The sequence below is a fragment of the Hibiscus syriacus genome, unplaced genomic scaffold, assembly GCF_006381635.1.
Source record: "Hibiscus syriacus cultivar Baekdansim isolate YM2019G1 unplaced genomic scaffold, ASM638163v2 tig00110670_pilon, whole genome shotgun sequence".
NCBI lineage: Eukaryota > Viridiplantae > Streptophyta > Magnoliopsida > Malvales > Malvaceae > Hibiscus > Hibiscus syriacus.
In genome coordinates this window covers 307,477-328,915 of record NW_024062818.1, presented here as the reverse complement: position 1 = coordinate 328,915, position 21,439 = coordinate 307,477, and the positions used below count along the sequence as shown (strand labels likewise).

At 32.3% G+C, this 21,439-nt stretch overlaps 1 protein-coding gene and 1 pseudogene across 3 annotated transcripts; both read right to left on the bottom strand.

The window, feature by feature from the left end:
• Positions 1 to 2,845: 2,845 nt before the first annotated feature.
• LOC120137466 lies at positions 2,846 to 5,971 on the bottom strand (annotated as a pseudogene).
• Positions 5,972 to 11,768: 5,797 nt separating this feature from the next.
• Positions 11,769 to 13,707, bottom strand: LOC120137428 (UDP-N-acetylglucosamine transferase subunit ALG14 homolog). 3 transcript variants are annotated; one of them, XM_039153178.1, is made up of 5 exons: positions 13,432 to 13,707; positions 13,222 to 13,361; positions 12,387 to 12,533; positions 12,219 to 12,278; positions 11,769 to 11,958 (listed from the first exon to the last, which is right to left on the bottom strand). In XM_039153178.1, the coding sequence occupies exons 1-5, from the start codon at positions 13,610 to 13,612 to the stop codon at positions 11,878 to 11,880; spliced, it is 609 nt and encodes a 202-aa protein (XP_039009109.1). In that variant the 5' UTR covers positions 13,613 to 13,707; the 3' UTR covers positions 11,769 to 11,877. The 3 variants fall into 3 exon arrangements, with proteins under 3 accessions (XP_039009109.1, XP_039009108.1, XP_039009107.1); XM_039153177.1 differs by having other exon boundaries at positions 11,769 to 12,054; positions 12,387 to 12,530; positions 13,432 to 13,697; XM_039153176.1 differs by having other exon boundaries at positions 11,769 to 12,054; positions 13,432 to 13,667.
• Between the last annotated feature and the right edge of the window lie 7,732 nt (positions 13,708 to 21,439).

The window sequence follows — 21,439 nt, the reverse complement described above, 5'->3', positions numbered from 1 at the left end:
ATAGAATCTCTTTGAATCCAAATAAAAAGAAAATAAAAGAGATAAAATACTCGAATCATTTCAGATCGATCAAAGCTTGACCCATCATATACTTATGCAAGTAAAGAATATTTTAATAATTGTCATATTATTTTAAAATTTAATTTTAATATTTTAATTTTATGAAGTTAATTTTTGTATTATCTTTCGTTTGAATTTTGTGGTTCACGACATCTTTATATTTGACAGCTGACCACTAATTGAAGTTATAAAAAAGCAAAATATCGTTTGGAAATGTTTATAAAAAATTTTATTCAAAATTTCATTTGAAATGTGGAATCATTTTTAGACAATTTATTTTTTAATAAAAATTTAATGCTCAAATAAAAAACGATATTTTTACGTTAAACAAATTTGTTAAAAAAATCATTTGAAGAAAATTTCTTAAATAAAACAAAAATAACTTGACGTGCAATGCCACCGAGAAAAGACGAGTACAAGGGAGAGAGTTAAAAGGAATCCAACACTTTTCTTTTTCTTTTGTGTGTGCTGCTGGGTTTATGTAATAGGATAAGGGGAGGTAAGATAGTAGGCTGCCCCCAACACTAGGTTGAGAGCAGCTTCCGTAGAAGACCTCCGAATTATAAAATGTCCTCCGTGGGACTCGATCCCACGACCTCAAGATTAAGAACCTTGTGCTCTACCAACTGAGATAGATAGTCATCTCAAAAGGGAAAATTTTATCATTATAAATATATAACAATACATTAAAGGATTAATACTAAAACAAGTGTCTAAACTATATCTAAATTCTCGAATAGATACTTAAACTATTTTTAACTCATCCAATCTAAATTCATCGAATAGATACTTAAACTATTTTTTAAAATTTTATTTAAAATTAAAATTATATATATATTAAAGGAAAAACTAAATATTTTGAAATAACTCTAAAAAGTTTGAAATCATTCATTTCAAAGCCTAAACACATGTCCGTCATTGCTCTTTGTTATCGACGAAGTTCCACCCGAACTCATCTCCCCTTGAGGACCGAAACTCCCATGAAATCATGATCGATTGACGGCAAAATGATGTTTTTATATCACGTGAACCCTAGGATGAAAATCGTGATCCTATGCGATCTCGACAACCAATAGACGAAAACTACAACGATGTATACTAGGAGGATGACAGAGACTATGTCAGCGGCGATGTTCGTGGTTGGAAGGGCGACGACAGTTGATTAAGGATCGATTTGGGATTTAAGGTATTTTAGGATTATTTTATAATTAAGATAAATTAAAATTTTTATTATAATAATAATAATATTTAAAAAATAAATTTCAAATCACCCAACTATGACACATGTCACTTAACAGAAGAAATTAACATCTTTGACGGTCTGGACACCTAATAAGTAACGTTAGGCACCTTGATGTATCAAAAAAAGTTTAGACACCTATTCGAGAATTAGATATAGTTGGGCGCTTACTTTGGTATTAAACCTACACTAAATTAGCCGAATAATATTCATTGATGAGATTATAATATATTTAAAATATTGTGTTGACTAATAATACAAATATATGTTTCTTAAGTAAGATTTTAAATTTGATCTTTGTGTATAAAAAAAATTACATTGAGAAATCTTGTCTTACGATATGAGATACAACCCGACTTGAATTCGAGTTCAATCGAACCCCTAATTCTATCGAACATCGAGAAGTTCAAAAAAGAAGAAGAAGGTGCAGCAAGTTGACATGAAACGAACCGATGAACTCAGCCGGAAAAAACAGAGGAATTTAGCAGGAAGATGGAGCGGTTGAATAAGGTGGGGGCCGCAGCGCTTGAGCAGTCACAGATGCTGGAAAGACAAAAATCTCATATTATTAAGCGATAAGCAAGTGCATCCCAATAAATAAACGCGCAAAGCTGACGCGTTACTCAAGAGCGAACTATTCTTTCGCCTTCAACTAAACAATGCCGTGTGCTCGCCGCCCAAAACGGCAATACGCCTATTTTTAGAGGGTTGTTCCTTCGGGAACTGACCCAACAATATGCAGTGTGAAATCCTGGGCTTGGCCTGTAATTTATTCTATATGGTTAGTTCGTAAATGTGAGATGTGTTTTGTTTTGATCTGGGTTTTCCATCTTACGTATGGGTTGATAATAGATTTGGTACCTTGTTATGGGGAAGCTAATTTGTATTTTTTTTCATATTTACAATTGAGATAAAATTGGGCATTAATTTGAGTGTTGAACTGTCTTTTTTCATGTTTATGTTTCCTCGTGTATGTGATTCATATTTTACGTAACAAAGTTTTTAATTTCCAGACATGAATTAAAACAACCATTTTCATTAATTATTTAGTTTCTAGTTGGTAATATGGGTTTGCTTTTTCACTTAAAGCAAACTATAAACATTAAATAAGTGACATTTCTCCAATCCCAAATATGGACATGATCCTAGGAATCGAAGAGGAATGCCTTATGCATGCTTGGTCTCAACAGGGAGGGCCGACCTTCAAGTTTCTCCATTGTTCAGTATGCTAAGTTGAAACGGAAAATTGCCGGTTGTCTGGATGCTGCTTTGCTGATTCTTTTCTTTCTTTTTCTATGGGGCGGTGGGAATACAGCCGGAAGATTCACCGTTGCCATGTTTTGACATCTAGAGAATGTAAATAGCAACGGAAAGCTTAGATGATTTGTTTCCATAGTTGTCCAATTGTAACAATAAAAATAAATTTTGATAAGCCATTTTAGTCTTCATTCACTCTTCATTGATATGCTCACCTGCTAAATAACATACATGATTTATTCAACTGGGAATTACAGAAAGCATGTGAAATACATAAGGCAGGCAGAGTAGAATGTCGAAACTACAAGCACATTAACATTCAAAGCAGCCGTAAAATTGGCACTCATGCTACACACTAAACAAGCACACTTCATTCAAGAGAACGATAAATCAGCTTTGGAAGTTTCAGCAGCAGTTCATGCATACACACAATATAATTCTGATACCTGTATACCTTATTAAGACTGCAAATCATAAGAGAGACCAGCCATGAAGATGGATGCAATACAAGAGGAAACCTAGCTTCTAGAAGGCAATAAAATCATTATTGAAATTTGGGTTCAATCTTCATTTTTGAAATTCTCAACTCCAAGCTGCTGCACTTCAACCTTGAGAGACTTGAGGTACCTAACAGCTTCATCAAGAAAAGCTACAGTACCCATCTGATCAGCACCCGGAACAATTTCCCTTAATACCTTCACCATTTTCTTCATTTTCATTCGCTTAATTTCAGGGTCACATCCACCAGGATTACTAGACAAGCTATTCTTTCTTGATTTTGAACCACGAGCAGAGTGAGAATCAGCAGAGTCGACTTCATAATTTCCAAATGTACATGCAGTGTTAACCTCTTCCTCGTCATATTCTACTTGTCCTCCTTCCTCTTCTGAGCTGAGTAGTGCATCGATATCATCAGAATCCTCTTTCAGAGAAGAGAGGATGTTTCTTTTCCCACATCATTAACATCTTTTCTCTCATATTTACCATCAATGTAAGAGGCAAAAGCATTTAATCCGTTACCATTGAACTTGTTTGTAATAGCGGGATTGAACAAGATCTGATTTCTATTCTCAGTCTGATCGAAAATAACAAAGTTCTTGGGACAAACATCAGAGGGTTGAAACTCAATGCCATGGAGGGGCGGCAATGGTTTTGCACACAGAGGAAAAACCGTACCAAAAGGAGATGCAGCCGGGATATGCATGTAACTATTACCCACTTGATCTGCAAGTGTAGGCACTGCCTTTTGGGAGTAAAATTGTTGGTCACTCTGCATCTGATTTCTACTAAATCAAAGAAGTCCGCGGTAATCTTTGAACTCGCAATTATTTAACTTTTAAGTTGGAAGGAGGTTTCTAGCTATAATTATGGTAAGACTAAAGACTAAACTAATGGAGTCGCCACAACAAGCCAGAGCTGTCTATCCGAAATTTCCCGTTAACAATATCAGATATTTCATTCTGTCACAGCCTTGCGTATAAAACAACCAAATGGCAGACTCCCCCAGATCCCAATCTCCAAGAGTTCCTAAATAACCAGTCTACGTGACAGGTTTTAGCAACTGACGAAAATACTCGGCCTGTGATTGGAAATAAGCCATTAGAAACATAAAATACACATAGAGGATATGTATATCCAAAATCAAAAAAACATTTCGTCCACAGATATACAAAGATATTACTTGACTAAATAAAAAGATTCACACGAGGCCCATTAAAACAGTTAAAAGGTAATAAGTTTTATCTATCCCCAGAATAGCTGAACTCACAATTAACAGAAAATCCACAACAGTCAACAGCAAGAACAAATAGAAAAAGGCCAATTAAAAATGATCCGCGTTACTCGAATTATACTTCTTTTCTTTACTATAATAACCGTACATATACTATTACAATCCCCCCATATATATGCATATGTGGTCACAAATGTGCTTGGTCTATGCACGTGTTATAATGCATTAGATAATGTCGTGTGTGAATTAACAGGACAGACTTTTCTTACCAGTCAATTGACAAACTAAAAATCCAGAGGAATATTCAAACTATAAACAATCACGCTACTGCAAAATTAGCTATAAAACCGTAGTTGACAATCTGAAAATGGTACGTATGAATATATTTAAGACTTTTTTTGTATGCATTAGCAGCTTTACCAAGGATCGTTTTTAAGTTTCACAGGTTTTTAGATTGTTGGATGAGTGAAATAGACTACTGAGATTATCTTTGTTTTTTTCCAGTGACTATTTTCGCATTACCTACTGTTAATCGGAACTGTCTATTTTCACTCATCCGACTATACTAAAAATGCCAAAACCTAAAAAGTTTTACAATGTGTAAGTGGATTCTGCATATGTATATATAAAAGTAGCACACTGAAGCATCAACATGAGAAATTTAAAACAGTTAAGGGAAACAAAGTCACCTGACAAACTTGAACTAATTGATAGTAAGAAACAACACCAACGCTCATTTTAATCTTCCCAACTTCCTTAACTGCACGATATCTCTTTATGGTAACTGCAATGTACATTCTCAAACCTCTCCAACCAAAGTTTTATCAACCCCCAATGACACTAACTCGAATGAATTGAATTCCCTTCCAAATTCAATTGAAAATTTCACCTACAAAAACAGACAAAACTTCCTTAATAAATGTAACCTACAAACACAATGCGCAACAGAATTTAAATCAACTTTTTTACTGCAAAATATAACAGAAGCAATCGGCATCCCCTATGTGGATTATAACAATAGAGCTAAAATTCACAAACCTTACCAAAACCAAATGAAAATTACAGTATGACGAGAAAGAAGACCACCAAGCGGACACGATTCACAAAGGGCCACGGCATTTTGTTTATATTCAGTTCAATCCCCAAAGTAATTATTAATTCTAGCCTGCAACCAAAAGGATAAAAAGAGTAGATAATAATTTAAACATACGTAGCAGTTAAACCAACGGATCTGCAATAATAATTAATTAAACGAAGAGATCAATAACAAAACCAAGCTCAGCGGATCTAACAATCAGCAGATAGAAAATATTTAAAAAATGTTATATCAGGTGGCTGATACAAATCTTACAGCAATAAAAAAGAAAAATCGCTTTCCGTCAAAAGAAAATGACTCTATTTTAAAATTTAGCAAGATTCTCGGTAAAACTATAAACTAAAATGCAGAGAAAATGAATAAATAACACAGAGTAAAGCTAACATACTAACCAAATACAAATCTGTAAACTGAGCCAACATATTATTAAAAAAATAATCTGGCACGTTAGAAACTTGGAATGATAGTACTTACAAAATTAAAGGTCAGAGAAAAAGATCTCAGTAACACGAAGGATTGGAGTGGAAGCAGCCAAAACAACGAAGAAGCATAATGAAATATTGATTTTATATGGGGAAAAATCCCTAGATTTGCGCTGAATGAAGTTGAGAAACTTTGGACAATTTCTCCTATTAGTCCCTAATCTATAAGTAAATTACGGATTTAATCACTGTATTATATTTTGATTATTTTCAATCCTATACTTTTCAGTTTTTGAAATTTTGGTCCTAAATCAAATATTGTTTGTTAAAATTGTTAATTGATTTTTTATTAGTTAATATGTTATGCGTAAGTTGTGAATTCAGTTTTGATTATACAATTAAAATATAGAAACTAAACTTATAATTTATGCATGTTATAAGTATAAATGACGGAGTTTCACCAAATTTTTTTAGTATGAGCAATTAATTTTTTTTAGGTAAACTACATATGTGGTCAGTTACATATTCTCCTATTTATGCTTTGATCATCAAAATATTTTTTTTCAAATTTAATTTTACATTTTGTTTCTGACGTTAGGTTTGACCGTGTAATATGATATAATAATAGTTTTAATTCTTAAAACTTATACATTGTATCAATTTAATCATGATTAAGTCGATTTTTAATATTTTAAAATTTTATCATTTTGTTCACCATTTTAATTTGAAATAATTTCATAATTTAGTGATACGATGGAATATATGATGGACGACGTTTGGAGTTCTGCACAACCAACGAGGAGGGGAAATCGACAATAAATTTTTCAAATAAACATAGTGAGTGGCGATCGATTAGGATTTTAGGATAAAAGATGAGATTTTGGAAGATGTCTGGGATTCGTTAGGGTTGTATAATCTTCAATCGACAAAGGAGTTCATGACATATAATGTTTGCAATGCTAAACGAATGACGTGGAGAAGCAATCGATTAGGATTTTGAGATATGGGATATGGGTTTGCAAGATGTTTGAGATTTGTTGGGGGAGGTATAGTCCTCAGGTTGATAAAGGAGTTCATGAAATATTATTTACGGTGACGAAAATAAACAATTAAGTAAAATTTTGGGTTAAATTTTTTAAAAATGTTTGAGATTCATTGAGGTTGTATAATCTTTGATACATAAAGAGATTCATGATGAACAACACTTGCAGTGCAGAATGTTCGACGAAAAATCACGATTAATAATAGATTTTTTTTAAAAGAAGGGGCCAAGTGACAAGCATACAGGGATTTGGAACAAGATAGTAGGTACAAGGTTTCTGAAGAAGGTAAAATTCTAGCATGATTCCTTATAAAATTTTAGATTTCAAAAAATTTACTCTCAACTTCCTATTTCATTAATTTTAATCCCAAATTTTAAAAGAATTAAAAATTATTGTTCAAATTGAATTCATTTAACATTTGATATTTTTTATTATCTTCGCAGAACATTAAATGTATTGAATTATTAAATTATTTGAAATAAAAACAATGACCAAATTGATAGATTTTTAAATATTATATATTTATTAAATTATTTTGAATTATGATCAATTTGATAGATGTGTAAGTTTTTAGAACTAAAACTACTATTATATCATGTCACATTACTATTTATCTTAATTTAAGCTAGTAACAATTGCTTAAAATAGAAACAAAATGTAATGTTAATATATATATTTTTAAAAATAGTTAAATGACCAAAATATTTTTAAAATAATTGAGTGATCTAATTTGACCTAATTGTTTTTAAAACCTATAGGGATTCGCCATGGAGATATGTGAAGTTTGGGGAGTGAGAGACGGTGAGATATGAGCCGTTGATCTAAGGGCATTTCCTGTAATACGGAAGGGAAAATGAAGGTTGGATGCACGCGTGTGATAAGTAGTGGGGTCCACCCAGCTTTGACGATTTCTGCGTGCGATAGGCGCTTCTTTTCTCCCGTGATTTGCTTTTCTGTTTAGCTTTTATTTTTTCATTTTTTTTTGCATTAATCAAGTCAAAATTATTGTCACTATCAAAATTATTTGTATTTAGATTAGGGGTAAAATATACCATTCCTCAAACTTTACTCTCTCTTCTATTTGAGTTACCATACTTTTCAACTTTTTCATTTTACTAACTAAATTTTAAATTGTTCATGTTTGATTATTTTATATTATTTTATTATTATTTTGGTATGATGTGATATTTTTATTATTATTTCATTTATAAATAATTTAAAATATAAAATAGAAATACAAGGTGGTCATCCACTATTCGTTAGCGTTGGATGCCACTGTCGACGACTGTAGATGATGGTTGTTCATCTCAAATTTCATCGATCACTTCGCCTCGATCCCTTAAGTCTGAATCCGACCTCTATTGTATCAAAACATGCTCTGACTCCAATAAAAAAAATGAGAAAACCAAAACATCGACCGTTGTAGATGGTGGTCGATCAGTCTCAGATTTCATAGGTTGTTTGCCTCAAACCCATGAGTCTAAATCAAACCTCTATTCTATCGAAACATGCTCTAGAGTCCACGATAGAAGATCAAAAGTAAGGAAAATGAAATGTTTCAACTGTGATTCTTGAGTTTTGGGTCATTTTCAGATGAAATAACCACTGGATTCAAACTCAGGGAGTCTTAATAAAAAGACCAATGAAATTTAGGACTGAATGGTTGACGATTCCAAAGGCCAACAATGGTCGATGGTGGGCATTAATTTTTTAAATCTTTTTAAATTTAATAATAAAAAAACATTATTTTATTATTTATTTTAAATTATTTTTATATATTAATAATAAAAACGCATCACACCAAAAGAAGAATAAAATAATTTAGAGTGACCAAAACATGAGCAATTAAAAATTTAGTGATTAAATTAGAAAATTTGAAAGTAAAGTGAGTAAAATAAGAGGGGATAAAGTTTAATGAAAAATGATATAATTTACCCTTAGATTAAAGCTTCACTCAATCGTAATATACTTATTATAATAATTTAAAGCTATATATTTTTTTAAATAAAATATGCAAATTCAAATATATTTAACTTTTTTTTAATATATATATATATATATATATTTAAGATCATATAAAATTTAAACATTATATATAAAAGACATAACTGATATTAAAAACATTAGTTATGTTAACCATATTATAATTAATTTATTAGCTTCTAACAAGATAATGTATATTCTAAATCATTAAATTTTATTTTATTCTTCACCAACTATGATCCATGCACCCTAAGGGAATCCTTTGTGTAATATTCTTACCAGTTCAGGACATTGAAGAACCAACATCGAAGGAACAAACTGTGGTTTAAACGAATCAACCAACTGTCGGCTAAATCCAAAAACTATGAACGGTGGCTTCGGATCAGGTTTGCATATTTTCTGTGTGCTTTGTGGCCAGTCCAGGGCTACGTTGTAAGGAATAGGGATGTAAATGAGATAAGATAGATTGTGAGCTACTCGAAATCAATTTGATCAAAGTTCGATAAATACTCGGATCGAATGGACTCGACTCGACTCGAGTTCTTAACAAACCGAAATTAACTGTTCGACTCAAAAAACTCGTGAACATCTTAAAAATATAATATATTAAGATTTTATTTTTAAAATAAATTATTAATAATATTAACATTTATGTATTGATTTTTTATTTATAAAAATACAATAAGATTTTCATGTATTTAATGTTCAAGTTCAAGTTTGAGGCTTCAATCGAGTTAAGTTTAAGATTTTTTTTTTCATTTCGAGCCTTTTCGAATTGCCCACGAGTTTCAGTTCAGGATTTCGAGTTCGAGTCGAGCTTGAAAATTTTAAGCTCGCGAGTTTTCGAGTCGGTTCGTTTACACCCCTAGTTGGGAAGACTGGAGAGGAGGAAAGAGCCGATGGTTAGCAACACTTAACCGACAGGCTTCCCAATTCTTACTATAGCTTCTCGACTATCAAAAACTGGACTGCAACTGGCTCCGGTATATGCCCCCCACCGTCCGCTGCTGTTCTTGCATTAGTTTATGTCTCCCTAGGCCTACGAGTAGCAGCATTCTGGATTCTTTATTCAACTAGGTCGCAATACCTTCCCGTGCCTACATATCAGAATGTGTCGAGATGGAAGTACTGATCGGGTTCATATGCACCATTGCTGCATCAGGCTGCCAACAGATGAAGCTTTCTTCAGCACTGTTCTGCTTTCGAAACGTCATTAAAAGAGAATCAATTTCAACAGTCATGGATATACCCATCAGTCACTAGTTACAGCAAGCATAATCGCGGTGGGTCTTCTTATTAGTGTTGAACGGAAAGGTCTAAAGGGATAAATGGAAGAATATGAACTAGGGAAGGTATCGTATATAATGGTTTTTAGTATGGATATGCATACTATGGCAGGAGTTCGACTTTGGAAGCACAGCACTGCTTTTCGAGGTGTCTTCTCTATTTGCAGACGCCGTAATTTTTTGTTACATTTTCCTGTTGTTCTGGTACTTGCTGTTAACTTTTTTGATAACGAAATGGATTGTATAAAAGGAATTGCCATGGAAGCAATATCTTGATGATCAAGAGTCTAAAGTGAACACAACATAAATGTCAATAGCGAAGCTTAAAAGCTTCCTCTGGTAAAAGCAATGTGTTTCAAGGTGTATCGGAAAGAATAATGATGCTATAGCTTATGTACTGTCACACAAGATGTACCAAAGAAAACAAATGGTCAATCAACCCACGAAATTGCCATGGAAGCAATATCTTGATGATCAAGAGTCTAAGAGTGAACACAACATAAATGTCAATAGCGAAGCTTTAAAAGCTTCCTCTGGTAAAAGCAATGTGTTTCAAGGTGTATCGGAAAGAATAATGATGCTATAGCTTATGTACTGTCACCATTACCAAAGAAAACAAATGGTCAATCAACCCACGAATTGCATGAAGCATATGATTTTATCTGTAAATATTGAGATTAAGCAACCAATTTAGAACCTAAAAGAATTTGTACTTCCTAAAATTAAATTAATCTTCACAGTTAAACAACTTTTTATACCTCCCAAAATCCAACTCGCAAGCACAGATGACTCATTCCCTTTGAAGCTAAGCAAGGCTCATTTGGCACATTAGTAATGATACCCGACAGTTCAATAAATAAAGAAAACTCACCTCAGTGGCTGAATAGCAAGAAACTGACGATCACTTTACCCGGAAACCATAAGTGGTGATCTCATCATCATGTAATGATGCTTTGTAATATTTGACCAGTCAGCATTCACTCATGGGACGACTATACCACGACAAAGGTGGGAATATCATATGTAACAACAATTGTGCAAATTGCAGAATTCGCAATTCTCATTCCTTTTCGTTACCTCTCACCAACCTAAAAGTTGTACTGCAAATGGGCAAGCAGTATATTGTGTTATTCTATTGGACTTTTACACCTTCCGCTATCAACATTTTCATTCACAAAAGTTACCTCTTTTTATAATCAATTCTCTAGTTCTACTAACTATGGCCTGATATTTGATAACTGGTTCAGAACACCAAAGTCTTCAAAAGGAAATATGCATTCATGTACCATGCACTGCCAGAGTCGGCTTGATGTGCCTTGATTCTTTCACTCACACAACTATCATCCAAAAAGCTTCTAAACGGAGAAATACATGCAAAGGTTTTTGAAATGTTTAACCAGAAATCACTCCTGAGAAGTTATTTTCCAAAAGAAGTTAAGGACTTAATATCCAGGTTGTGAAACGACCTGCTGGTAGTTTATTATCTAACATGACTTTGTCAATGTGCAACAGAGTTAGTATCAACAATTCAAGACAACCATATCACATTCTATCACTTTTTCCTTTTGACCAAATATTAAGGTCTATGTTAGATCATGTTGCAGTAAACAATCCAACCAAACCAGGAAATACTAAATCCTAATCAAGAGGAAGTGAAAAGAAACTTTAGAATGCAGAATACAATATTTGTCTGAAAAAGAAAGAAAAGAGAACCTATAAGGTTAAGTTCGAGTACCCATCAGCAGCAGACTCAATTCACTACATCAGGCAACCAACATAATGAGCTCGAGGGTATTTTCTCTGCAGCTGTGGCCATTGCACAAAGAACTGGTCTGCAATCTGTAGCTTGTAAAGCAACAGACCACTTAAAGAGAGCTTTTTTACTCTTGCAATGCTCTCAACATAAAATATGGATGACCATCTAATCCCAATCACCTGAAAGAAAAAATTACAAATAATGGCCAACTCCAATTTTCTTAGATGTAGAAGCATTTAACTTTATCATCTTATTTTTTCTTTGGTGGAAAAATTTCCATCAGTTTTATGATAGAGAAAAAGGCAATACAAAATAAAATGGCTTCAAAGGCAAACAAACAAACCTTGAAAATGAAAGCAATCACACATAGAGGAAAACAAGTACCAGGGCCATTGCAAAGAACCTGCAATTAAAGTTTATAACAAGAAGTTTCATTTCTAGCATCAGTTTTTTAGTAAATGTAACAAAATTGAAGGAAAAAAAGTTAAACACGACAGAAACAGGAAAATACCACTTGAGGTCTGATTTTAATCATCAGCCACAATGCATGAACCGTGGCAACTAAAGTTGTCCAAACAGAGGTTACATATGACTGACCAACTTCCCTGCTTCTATAGATTTGCATAAATTCTGCAGAGATTCCCTTGACTCCACTTTGCTGTTGAAATAAATTTAAGGAAACCCCTTATTTGACCAGAAAAACAGGAAAATGGTTATGAAACACAGTTCTACTTCTTAATAATTATTAGCACATCTATGTAAGCAGTTCATTGTCAAATGTCGAACTCATTTTTCAACTTTACATTTTACAAACTGATAATAGTAGAAAAGATTAGGAAAAAAACTAACTACCAACTTGTGAAATCAGCCAATGGAATTTAAAAAACAAAGCAGCCAAAAGATTTTGAATAATACATGAAAAAGATTCTTATGTCGGCAAGATATTATCGGATCTAATTGTTTAGACAGCAGTTAGCCTAGATTGTCCAATATATCATACTTCAGGGTCTGCAATTAGGATCTCCTTTATAACATAGGTTAACTATACAAATCAATCGTGATATTAACAACAATTCCAATAAAAGAAGAAACTAATTTTACTGTAAACTGTACAAAGAAAATGAACAACATTCACATGCAAGGGGGAAGTAATAAAACGAATATCAAAATCGTTAAGTTAACAAATAACAATTCAACGGAATTTCACTAAATAAAGATATACAAAATGTACTCCCAAGAACAAAAATTCACAGTGAACAAATTGAAACCAAATGAAGAAAAATGCAATAAACAAAATCTTAATATCAAGCAAGAACATAATAAAAATGTTAAGCATCCAATTTTACCGAATCAGCCCAAGAATTCTCCAGCACGTGAGCTTTCTGAAGACTCATATTATCAGTAGAAGCGGCGATATAAAACCTCGGCGTAAACCGATCCTTTTGCAAAACTAACAAGAGATTAATCATCTCCGCCGTGTGTCCTCCTATACCGAGAAATCATAATCAAACATCGTGAATTTGAGAGTCAAATAAGGAAATAAGTTTGAAGCTCACCTGAACCTAAAACAATGAGAGTGCTGAGAGCCTGCTGCGGAGATCTTTTGCTTAGCGGCTTGCCGGTTCCGTAAATGACATAAATAACTCGGACTAAGATAATTGCGATGAAGGCGATGAAGCAAGAGATTCCGAGATTTGAAGACAAATTGGAGAAAGAACAGCTAGTGTTTTTCTCCATTAATTGATCTCTGTGGTAAATAAAAGTGAAAGGATTTGATTTGATGATTTTGATTATGGAAACAAATAGTTAACAATGAATATTTAGAGAGGAATATTCCAAAATCCAGGGATCAAAGGAATTCGGAATTAATTTTCCTTAAAATGAAACTGAAAATATTAGCGCGAGTAAGAAGAAAATTTTGAGGGAAATTCTATGGCAATAGTGAAGGGAAGGTCGGTTGATTTTTTTTAGCGAAAATTACGCGTTTAGTAACTAAATTATCAGTTTCATCCGTTTTAGCACCCAAGCTTTCAATATTGTTCCCAAAAATACCTAAAGTTTAGTTTTTATTTCATTTTAGTATCCATTCAAATTTAACTTTAGGTTTTGAATTTTTTTTGAAAGTTTAGGTATTAAAACAGGCCAAAATTGATATTTTGGGTACTAAATGTGTTAAATTTTTAACGACACGAGGCTAAAATAAAACAAAAATTAAATGTAAGGTATGATTTTTAAAAAAATTAAAAGTTTAGAAATGAAATATATCAAAATTGATAGTTTATGTACTAAATGTATATTTTACCCTTTTTATTACATGAATTTAATTTGAAAATTAAACTAGTGTACTTGTATTTGTTTCGATTCAAGTTTAAGAGAGTTTCATCTAATCTAAATTTAATTTGATAATCCATATTAAAATTCGCACATAACTCAACCTATATATACATTCTATCTACATTAGATAAGATAATCTAATTGAAAATAGCATAAATACATTATTACAATTATCTCTAAATATAATAATAATTATTATAATATTATCTTGGAGCAAGTCGAATTTTTCACTCAAAACCTAAATTTTATCTGATTTTTCCTTAAACTCGATTTAAATCTGAATAAAAATATATTTGATCGAGTTAGATTGGATCAAGACCCAACAAGTTTAGATCAAATGTCCTTGTCTAATAATATTTATATATATATCAAATGGCCAACTTAGCCATGCCATCTGCAATCTTGTTCCTTTCACGATTAACATGTTGAATTTCTACTCTTCAGTTTCTTTGGAGCCCTGAATATCAATAACTAATAATTGATAATTAACACGGTAAGGAATTATAGAATATTATAGAATATATGGAATAGGACAGAAAGCGTTGTTTTTATGAATTGTTCGTTCATTCAATTAATTTTCAAATAAGTCGTATTTTACTCAGACCAATAAATAAAGCTGAGGTTATAATTAAAGCCGCTAGTAAAAAACCGAAATAACTAGTTATAGTAGGCATGAAGGGGCTAAATGAAATATGTTCTTTTTATACATATGTTTATAAAGCACTTACCTAAGTTTCAATTTTTAAACGAGACGGGGATAAGCAAAAATATCAATTGAAATAATAAGTTCAATTGGTATTTTTTGATTCATCAATCATTCTAAACGTTATTCACAAAAATAGAGCGGCAGGCCAAGAAAAGAAAAAAAAAATCGATTCATCATCTTTGTAGTTAGGTCAAGAATAATTATTATAATATTATCTTGGAGCAAGTCGAATTTTTCACTCAAAACCTAAATTTTATCTGATTTTGTCGTAAACTCGATTTAAATCTGATTAAAAATATATTTGATCAGTTAGATTGGATCAAGACCCAACAAGTTTAGATCAAATGTCCTTATCTAATAATATTTATATATATATCAAATGGCCAACTTAGCCATGCCATCTGCAATCTTGTTCCTTTCACGATTAACATGTTGAATTTCTACTCTTCAGTTTCTTTGGAGATAGCATGTAATATGAGATACAATCAAAGAACGTTGTTGATTATCTTTGTACTGCTTCACTAACCGAATAGCATCCAAACTATCACATTCAACGATCACTTAAGGCAACCCCATCTCCCAAGCACACTTCAGTCCAAACAACACTCCCCATAACTCAGCTTCAACAATCGAGCAAATGCCTATAAATTTATCGAGACTGCGAATCCAATCACCATCGGAATTCCTTATAACACCCCCACAAGAAGCAATTCCGGATTCATTGATCCGAGCACCGTCCGAATTCATCTTGAACCAATCCCTCGAAGGACTCCACACACCTACTCTTCGCATCAAAATACCCTGAGAAACTCCCTCGACAACACCCGCTTGAATGGCACTGAATGTAATCTTTTTTGAATGTCTAACGATCTATCAAAGGTCTGTTGTCACTACTAAGCGTCTCAAAAACAGTAGAAATCCTCTGCAGCCACAAATTCCAAACTACTGCCCCGAAAAAGATATCCCAATTTTGTGTTGGGTGTGGGCCCACTATGAGGGTAAACCCACTAACCCGTGAACCCATAAAAAATATGGGTGTTTGGCATATTGTTGTTTTATTTGTTTGAAAGTTTACCAATTTAATGCTCCCTTTGACTTTGGTATAAAGCATATTTTACTTTTGGCTTTTATGTGTTTTGGGGGGCGATATTTTCAGCAGAAAATCAGATTTGCTTGAATGAGAGAGCAGAAGAAACAGAATTTCTCAAGATTGGTGTAGCAATGATTAACTTTTCGATCGGAGGTATATCCGTAATTCAATTGAGATAATTTTTGAACAGCAGCAAGGTGACTTGGTGTTCTTGAATTTGTATGGTTGGATTTTTCATATGAGCCCTATAGCAATGGGAAACACCAATTTTCAGCAGCTACGTTTATGGTGATTTTCTCCCATTTCTTCTCTTTTGTTAAAGATTACATGTTGTTTGTGTAATACCCCCAATTTGTATCAGACCCGAATATGAATTCGAAATATCACATCGATCTTTTAAATCATTTAATTATATAAAATAGAAGAAAATTCAAACTTAATTTAATCATACTAAATAATTTACATATATCAACTCAAAAAGTTTACAAAAAATGTTTAGAGCTTATACAATTTCATCAGTTAAGTACATGCCAACGTTATATGATACAACAAAGAACATACTGATAAATTTTTTCTGATCTGATCTTCGATGATGCTATGTTGTCTCCGCTACCTATCTTGGCTTTTAAACCTCTCAGATCCTAAGATTGAAACACTCACACGATAAGTCACAGACTTAATGAAACATATAAACAAATAATAGAAACTATAACTACTTAACGAATGCATGTACATATCATACAACACAAGGCTTATATGCACACATATCATTATTATCATTTATTAACATTCTTATCATTAATTCATTAATCTCGTTTATCATATAATCTTATACTTATCATTTATACAAAGCATATAATACATTGCACCAAGAAACACACATAACATCACATACACTTTATTTATACTATGTCTTTTAATAGCCCATGTACACTTTTGAGAACTAAAGATATGTGAGTACATAGAGGTTGTGCACATATGCTGTCACCACAACTCGTATAAGGTTCCACTAGGGGCATATAAAATTTTGTCCCGAATGACCACATAGAAATGTCCCGAAGGACCATATATATGTCCTGAAGGACCACATAGATGTCCCGAAAGACAACTCCTTAAGGATCACATATATATTCCAAAGGACCAAATATGTGTCCCAAAGAACCACATATATGTTCCAAAGGATTACATATATATCCCGAATGACCACATAGAACCCTCGACTCTTGGCATGTCAACTATACCCCTAGCTCTCTTATCACGTAACATGGGCAATATGATTTATGTTTGTCACATATTTACACATTCATGTCACATAGGCCTATAAACTCATAGCTTCTTATCACATATATCATGTAATATTCTCGTAGAGTCTTTATATCTCATTATCATATATATCATATCACAAATTTTTATATTCATATAGACATATAATCACGTAGATCACTTTCACATATTTCTTGTCATATGTCTTATCTCTTGTGATCATATAATCATATAACTTATTATCACACAGAGCTCATAGTCACATAATTTATCACACACATACATGCATTCACATATATCATATATAGAGAAGCGCTTAACATCTAGATATATGCATATACTCATGTACACATAGACATCATATCACTACATGTTTGTATACGGGTACTCAGGTAATCTAATATCGGAATTAGACTCGTTGCAAGTCTTAATTCCCTAATATAACTTATACTTAATGTCATGTACTCACCTTGGCCTTACTAGTCGATACAAATCTCTTATCGCTCTCTCAGTAAATCCTACTTTGATGGTCTGTCCGAACTTTGCTTTAGATCGATATCTACACGAATACACGATCTAATAAATATCAGAATTGAATTATTCGAAAAGATTCTTACTAATATAAACTAAACAAAGCATTAATTTCTTATTTCCAATTTAAGTAGTACCTTCATGCTTGTAGTATCGATATCATCCGACGGTATCGATACCCAATCGAAATCTTGTAATTTCATTGCAAGAATGGTATCAATACCTCCCTATTGGTATCGATACCCATGGTACCGATACTATCACTTTAGTATCGATACCCAATGAAGTTTTTATGTAACATCCGCAATACCGGGTTAGTGACCAAATTGTAAAGTTTCAGAATTTGGTGACTAAAGTATAAGAATGAAATAGTTCAATGATTATTGGATATATATGATGAAGGTTATTTAGTAATTATTAAAAGAAATAAAGGGCAAAAGGGTCAATTGACCAAGAAATGAATTAAAAATGGGATTATAAATGCACGTGGAAAGGGAGAGAATTCTCCATAGTTCTCTTCTCCTTTCTTCTTCTTCTTCACGTGGAAGCCAAGAGCCAAAGGTAAGCTTCTTTGTTTATAATTGAATTGTTGATTTTAAGGTTGGGTTTTAATTATTAGATGATAACTAAGCTTAAGGAAAGCTTAAATCATCTTAAATGCAAAGGATGGTGGAGTTAGAAGAGATTAAAGATTTAGAGTTTACAAATGAAATCTTGGAATAAAGTTCATTTCTTAAATTGGAAGTTAAATTTGACTTGTCAATGGTTAAATTAAGAGATTTGGAGTGATAGAATTGGATTTAGAACATATAGAAAATTTGGTATGATTCTTGAATTACATATGGAAGATAGGATTTTGAGGTTTAAGATGAAATAAATGAATATAGATTGGTTTAAGTATGTGTACTAGAGTTAAGAATGAAAAAGGGGATGATATATGAAGTGTTGAGCTGAAAATGAAGTGATTTTCGAGCTAAAAATATGATTTCTGGGCAAGGGGAATCGATACCCATTCAAGGGGAACCGATATCCCTTTAAACGAACAAAAATTTCCAGAATGTCATGAGGAATCGATACCCCTTAGTAGGGAACCGATTCCCCTAAAGGAAAATTGTAAATATTGGTTTAATAAGTTTGTTTAAGTTGCTGGTATCAAATTACAAGGTGTAGGTATCTAATGATTGCCTCAAATGTACATTTATGTAGATTGCGCGTAAAGCAATTCCAGAACATTTGGCAAGTAAGATCGATCAAGGGAAAGATAAGAGATTGGAATTGACTAGTGAGGCCAAGGTGAGTGCATACTAGTGACATGTAGTGTTTAATGGAAATAAGACTTGCAATGAGTCTATTTCCTAGAGTAATATGCATGAAGTCATAGACATGATTATGTGTTGGTTATAACTATATGTGATTATATGTATTACATTGATTGTATGTATGCATGACTAAAGATAATGATATGCTTTGTATATGCTATATGATTTATGTAAGACTTTATTATGTAATAATGGAAGAACATAGAATAAGTTATATGATAGAGTCATAAGAAATGAAATGAACATGAGAGAATAAGATAATCAAGTATAAGTCATATGATATGGTATAAGTGATTATACGAGAAATGTTAGGAGACTCTAAGAGAATAGTATGAATTCGAGGGCATAAATAAGGATACATAAGTTATATAGAGAAGATTGATAAATTAAAGGAAACTATGGTTTATGTATTAAAGTGAAAAGCTACAAAGTTTTATTAAAGAGTATTGTGGAAGTCATGAGAAATTGAACTAAATAAATAGATGGTTTATGTGAGTAAAAGGGGAAAATGATATAAAATAAGTTATGAAATTATAGGAATATAGAAATCGAGAGATGTAGGGAAATAGAAATAGATGTTTATTAAGAGTCATAGGAGAACAAATATATGTAATATGATAATGAAATATAAGACTATGTGGATACATGGTTATGAGATAAAATATGTAATAATAAGAAAATATGATGAAAGTGAGTTTATAAGAAGTGATATGAACTAGGTAAACATGGGTAACAGTATATGCATAATGGAAACATGAGTTGGACAAGTACCTAGTGGTATGATTATTATGAGAATTAGTATAATGGAGCTATATGAAAAGATTATAATGAATATATGAAATTGAATTAAGTAAAGAGATTAAATTAGTACCTAAATAAAAATACTATTAAATGATATATGTTTAGAAATACGACATAATTTATAATCTAAGGGAATACAAATAAATAGAGCATAAGGTAGATAATATGATATCCGTTATTATATATCTATATGATAGATGTCATCAGGTAATATGAAAGGACTCTGAAAATTGATATAAGATATGAGAAAGGGTTCTAGGTGTTTCTATGTGTTATATGAAGCATATATGATCATATGTGAACAAGATATGATATTTATGTATATGATATGAATATCTGAGAAATGATCTAATGTTATATGATATGATATATGTATGTAATATGATATGGATCTATAACTACGTGAGAAAGTATATAAGCTATGTGCATGTAAATGTGACTCATATGTTCTATGAGTAATTGAACTATGTTTATGTGAAATGATAAGTATAAAAGAAAATGCCCATGTTATGTGTCTTGAGAGCTAGGGGTATAGTTGGCATGCCAAGAGTTGAGGGTCTACGCGGTCTTTCGGGACATATATGTATTCTTTGGAACATGTGTGAAGTCTGGTGAGACACATACTTGATCCTTGGCATATGTATATGATTCTTAAGGAATTATATGTGGTCCTTCGGGACATATATGTATTCTTTGGAACATGTGTGAAGTCTGGTGAGACACATACTTGATCCCTAGTATATATATATGATTCTTAAGGAATTATATGTAGTCCTTATGGACATTATTATATGGCACTACGGTGCAATTCTACGCGGCACTCCGGTGCAATTCTATGTGGAACTTCGGTGCAATTATACGAGCTGTGGTGACAGCATAGTGCACAACCTCTATAGAATCACATATCTATAGTTCTCACATGTGTACATGGGCTTTAAAAAGAGAACATAATTTGATATAATGATATGTGTATTTTTCGTGACATGGTAGAAGTGCATATATGTCTTTGTGATATGAGAACAATGTATGTGATATATGTATATGATTTGTGATATGATGTGTGCATGATATGATATATGTGTGATAGAGGTTATGGTATCTGTTACATAATATACATGAATATATGTTGATGTATATGTAAATGAGTTGTATAATTTGATAGCATAAAACAGTCATGTATGATTAGTGGGTATGAATTCCATTAGATGTGTTTCCTTTATGCCTCACTAAGTCATCGACATAGCGTGTGAGTGTTTCACACGCAGGTTACAGAAAGTGAATATGGAAGCTGTGAGGAGCAGTACAGGTCAGCATCTCCCTTACAAGATTTCAGATCAGAAAATAGATGAGTTAAATGATTTTTGTTATTTTGAATATAGTTGACATGTACTAATTGATTGAGTTAAATATGTTCTGATCGATTTTTGTTATTGTGGTCAAATTATGTAACTAAACTGCTTTTACTCTAAGGAAAGTTTTAAATTTCTTTGAATTTTGTCAAGAGTCGAAGTTTGAAAAGT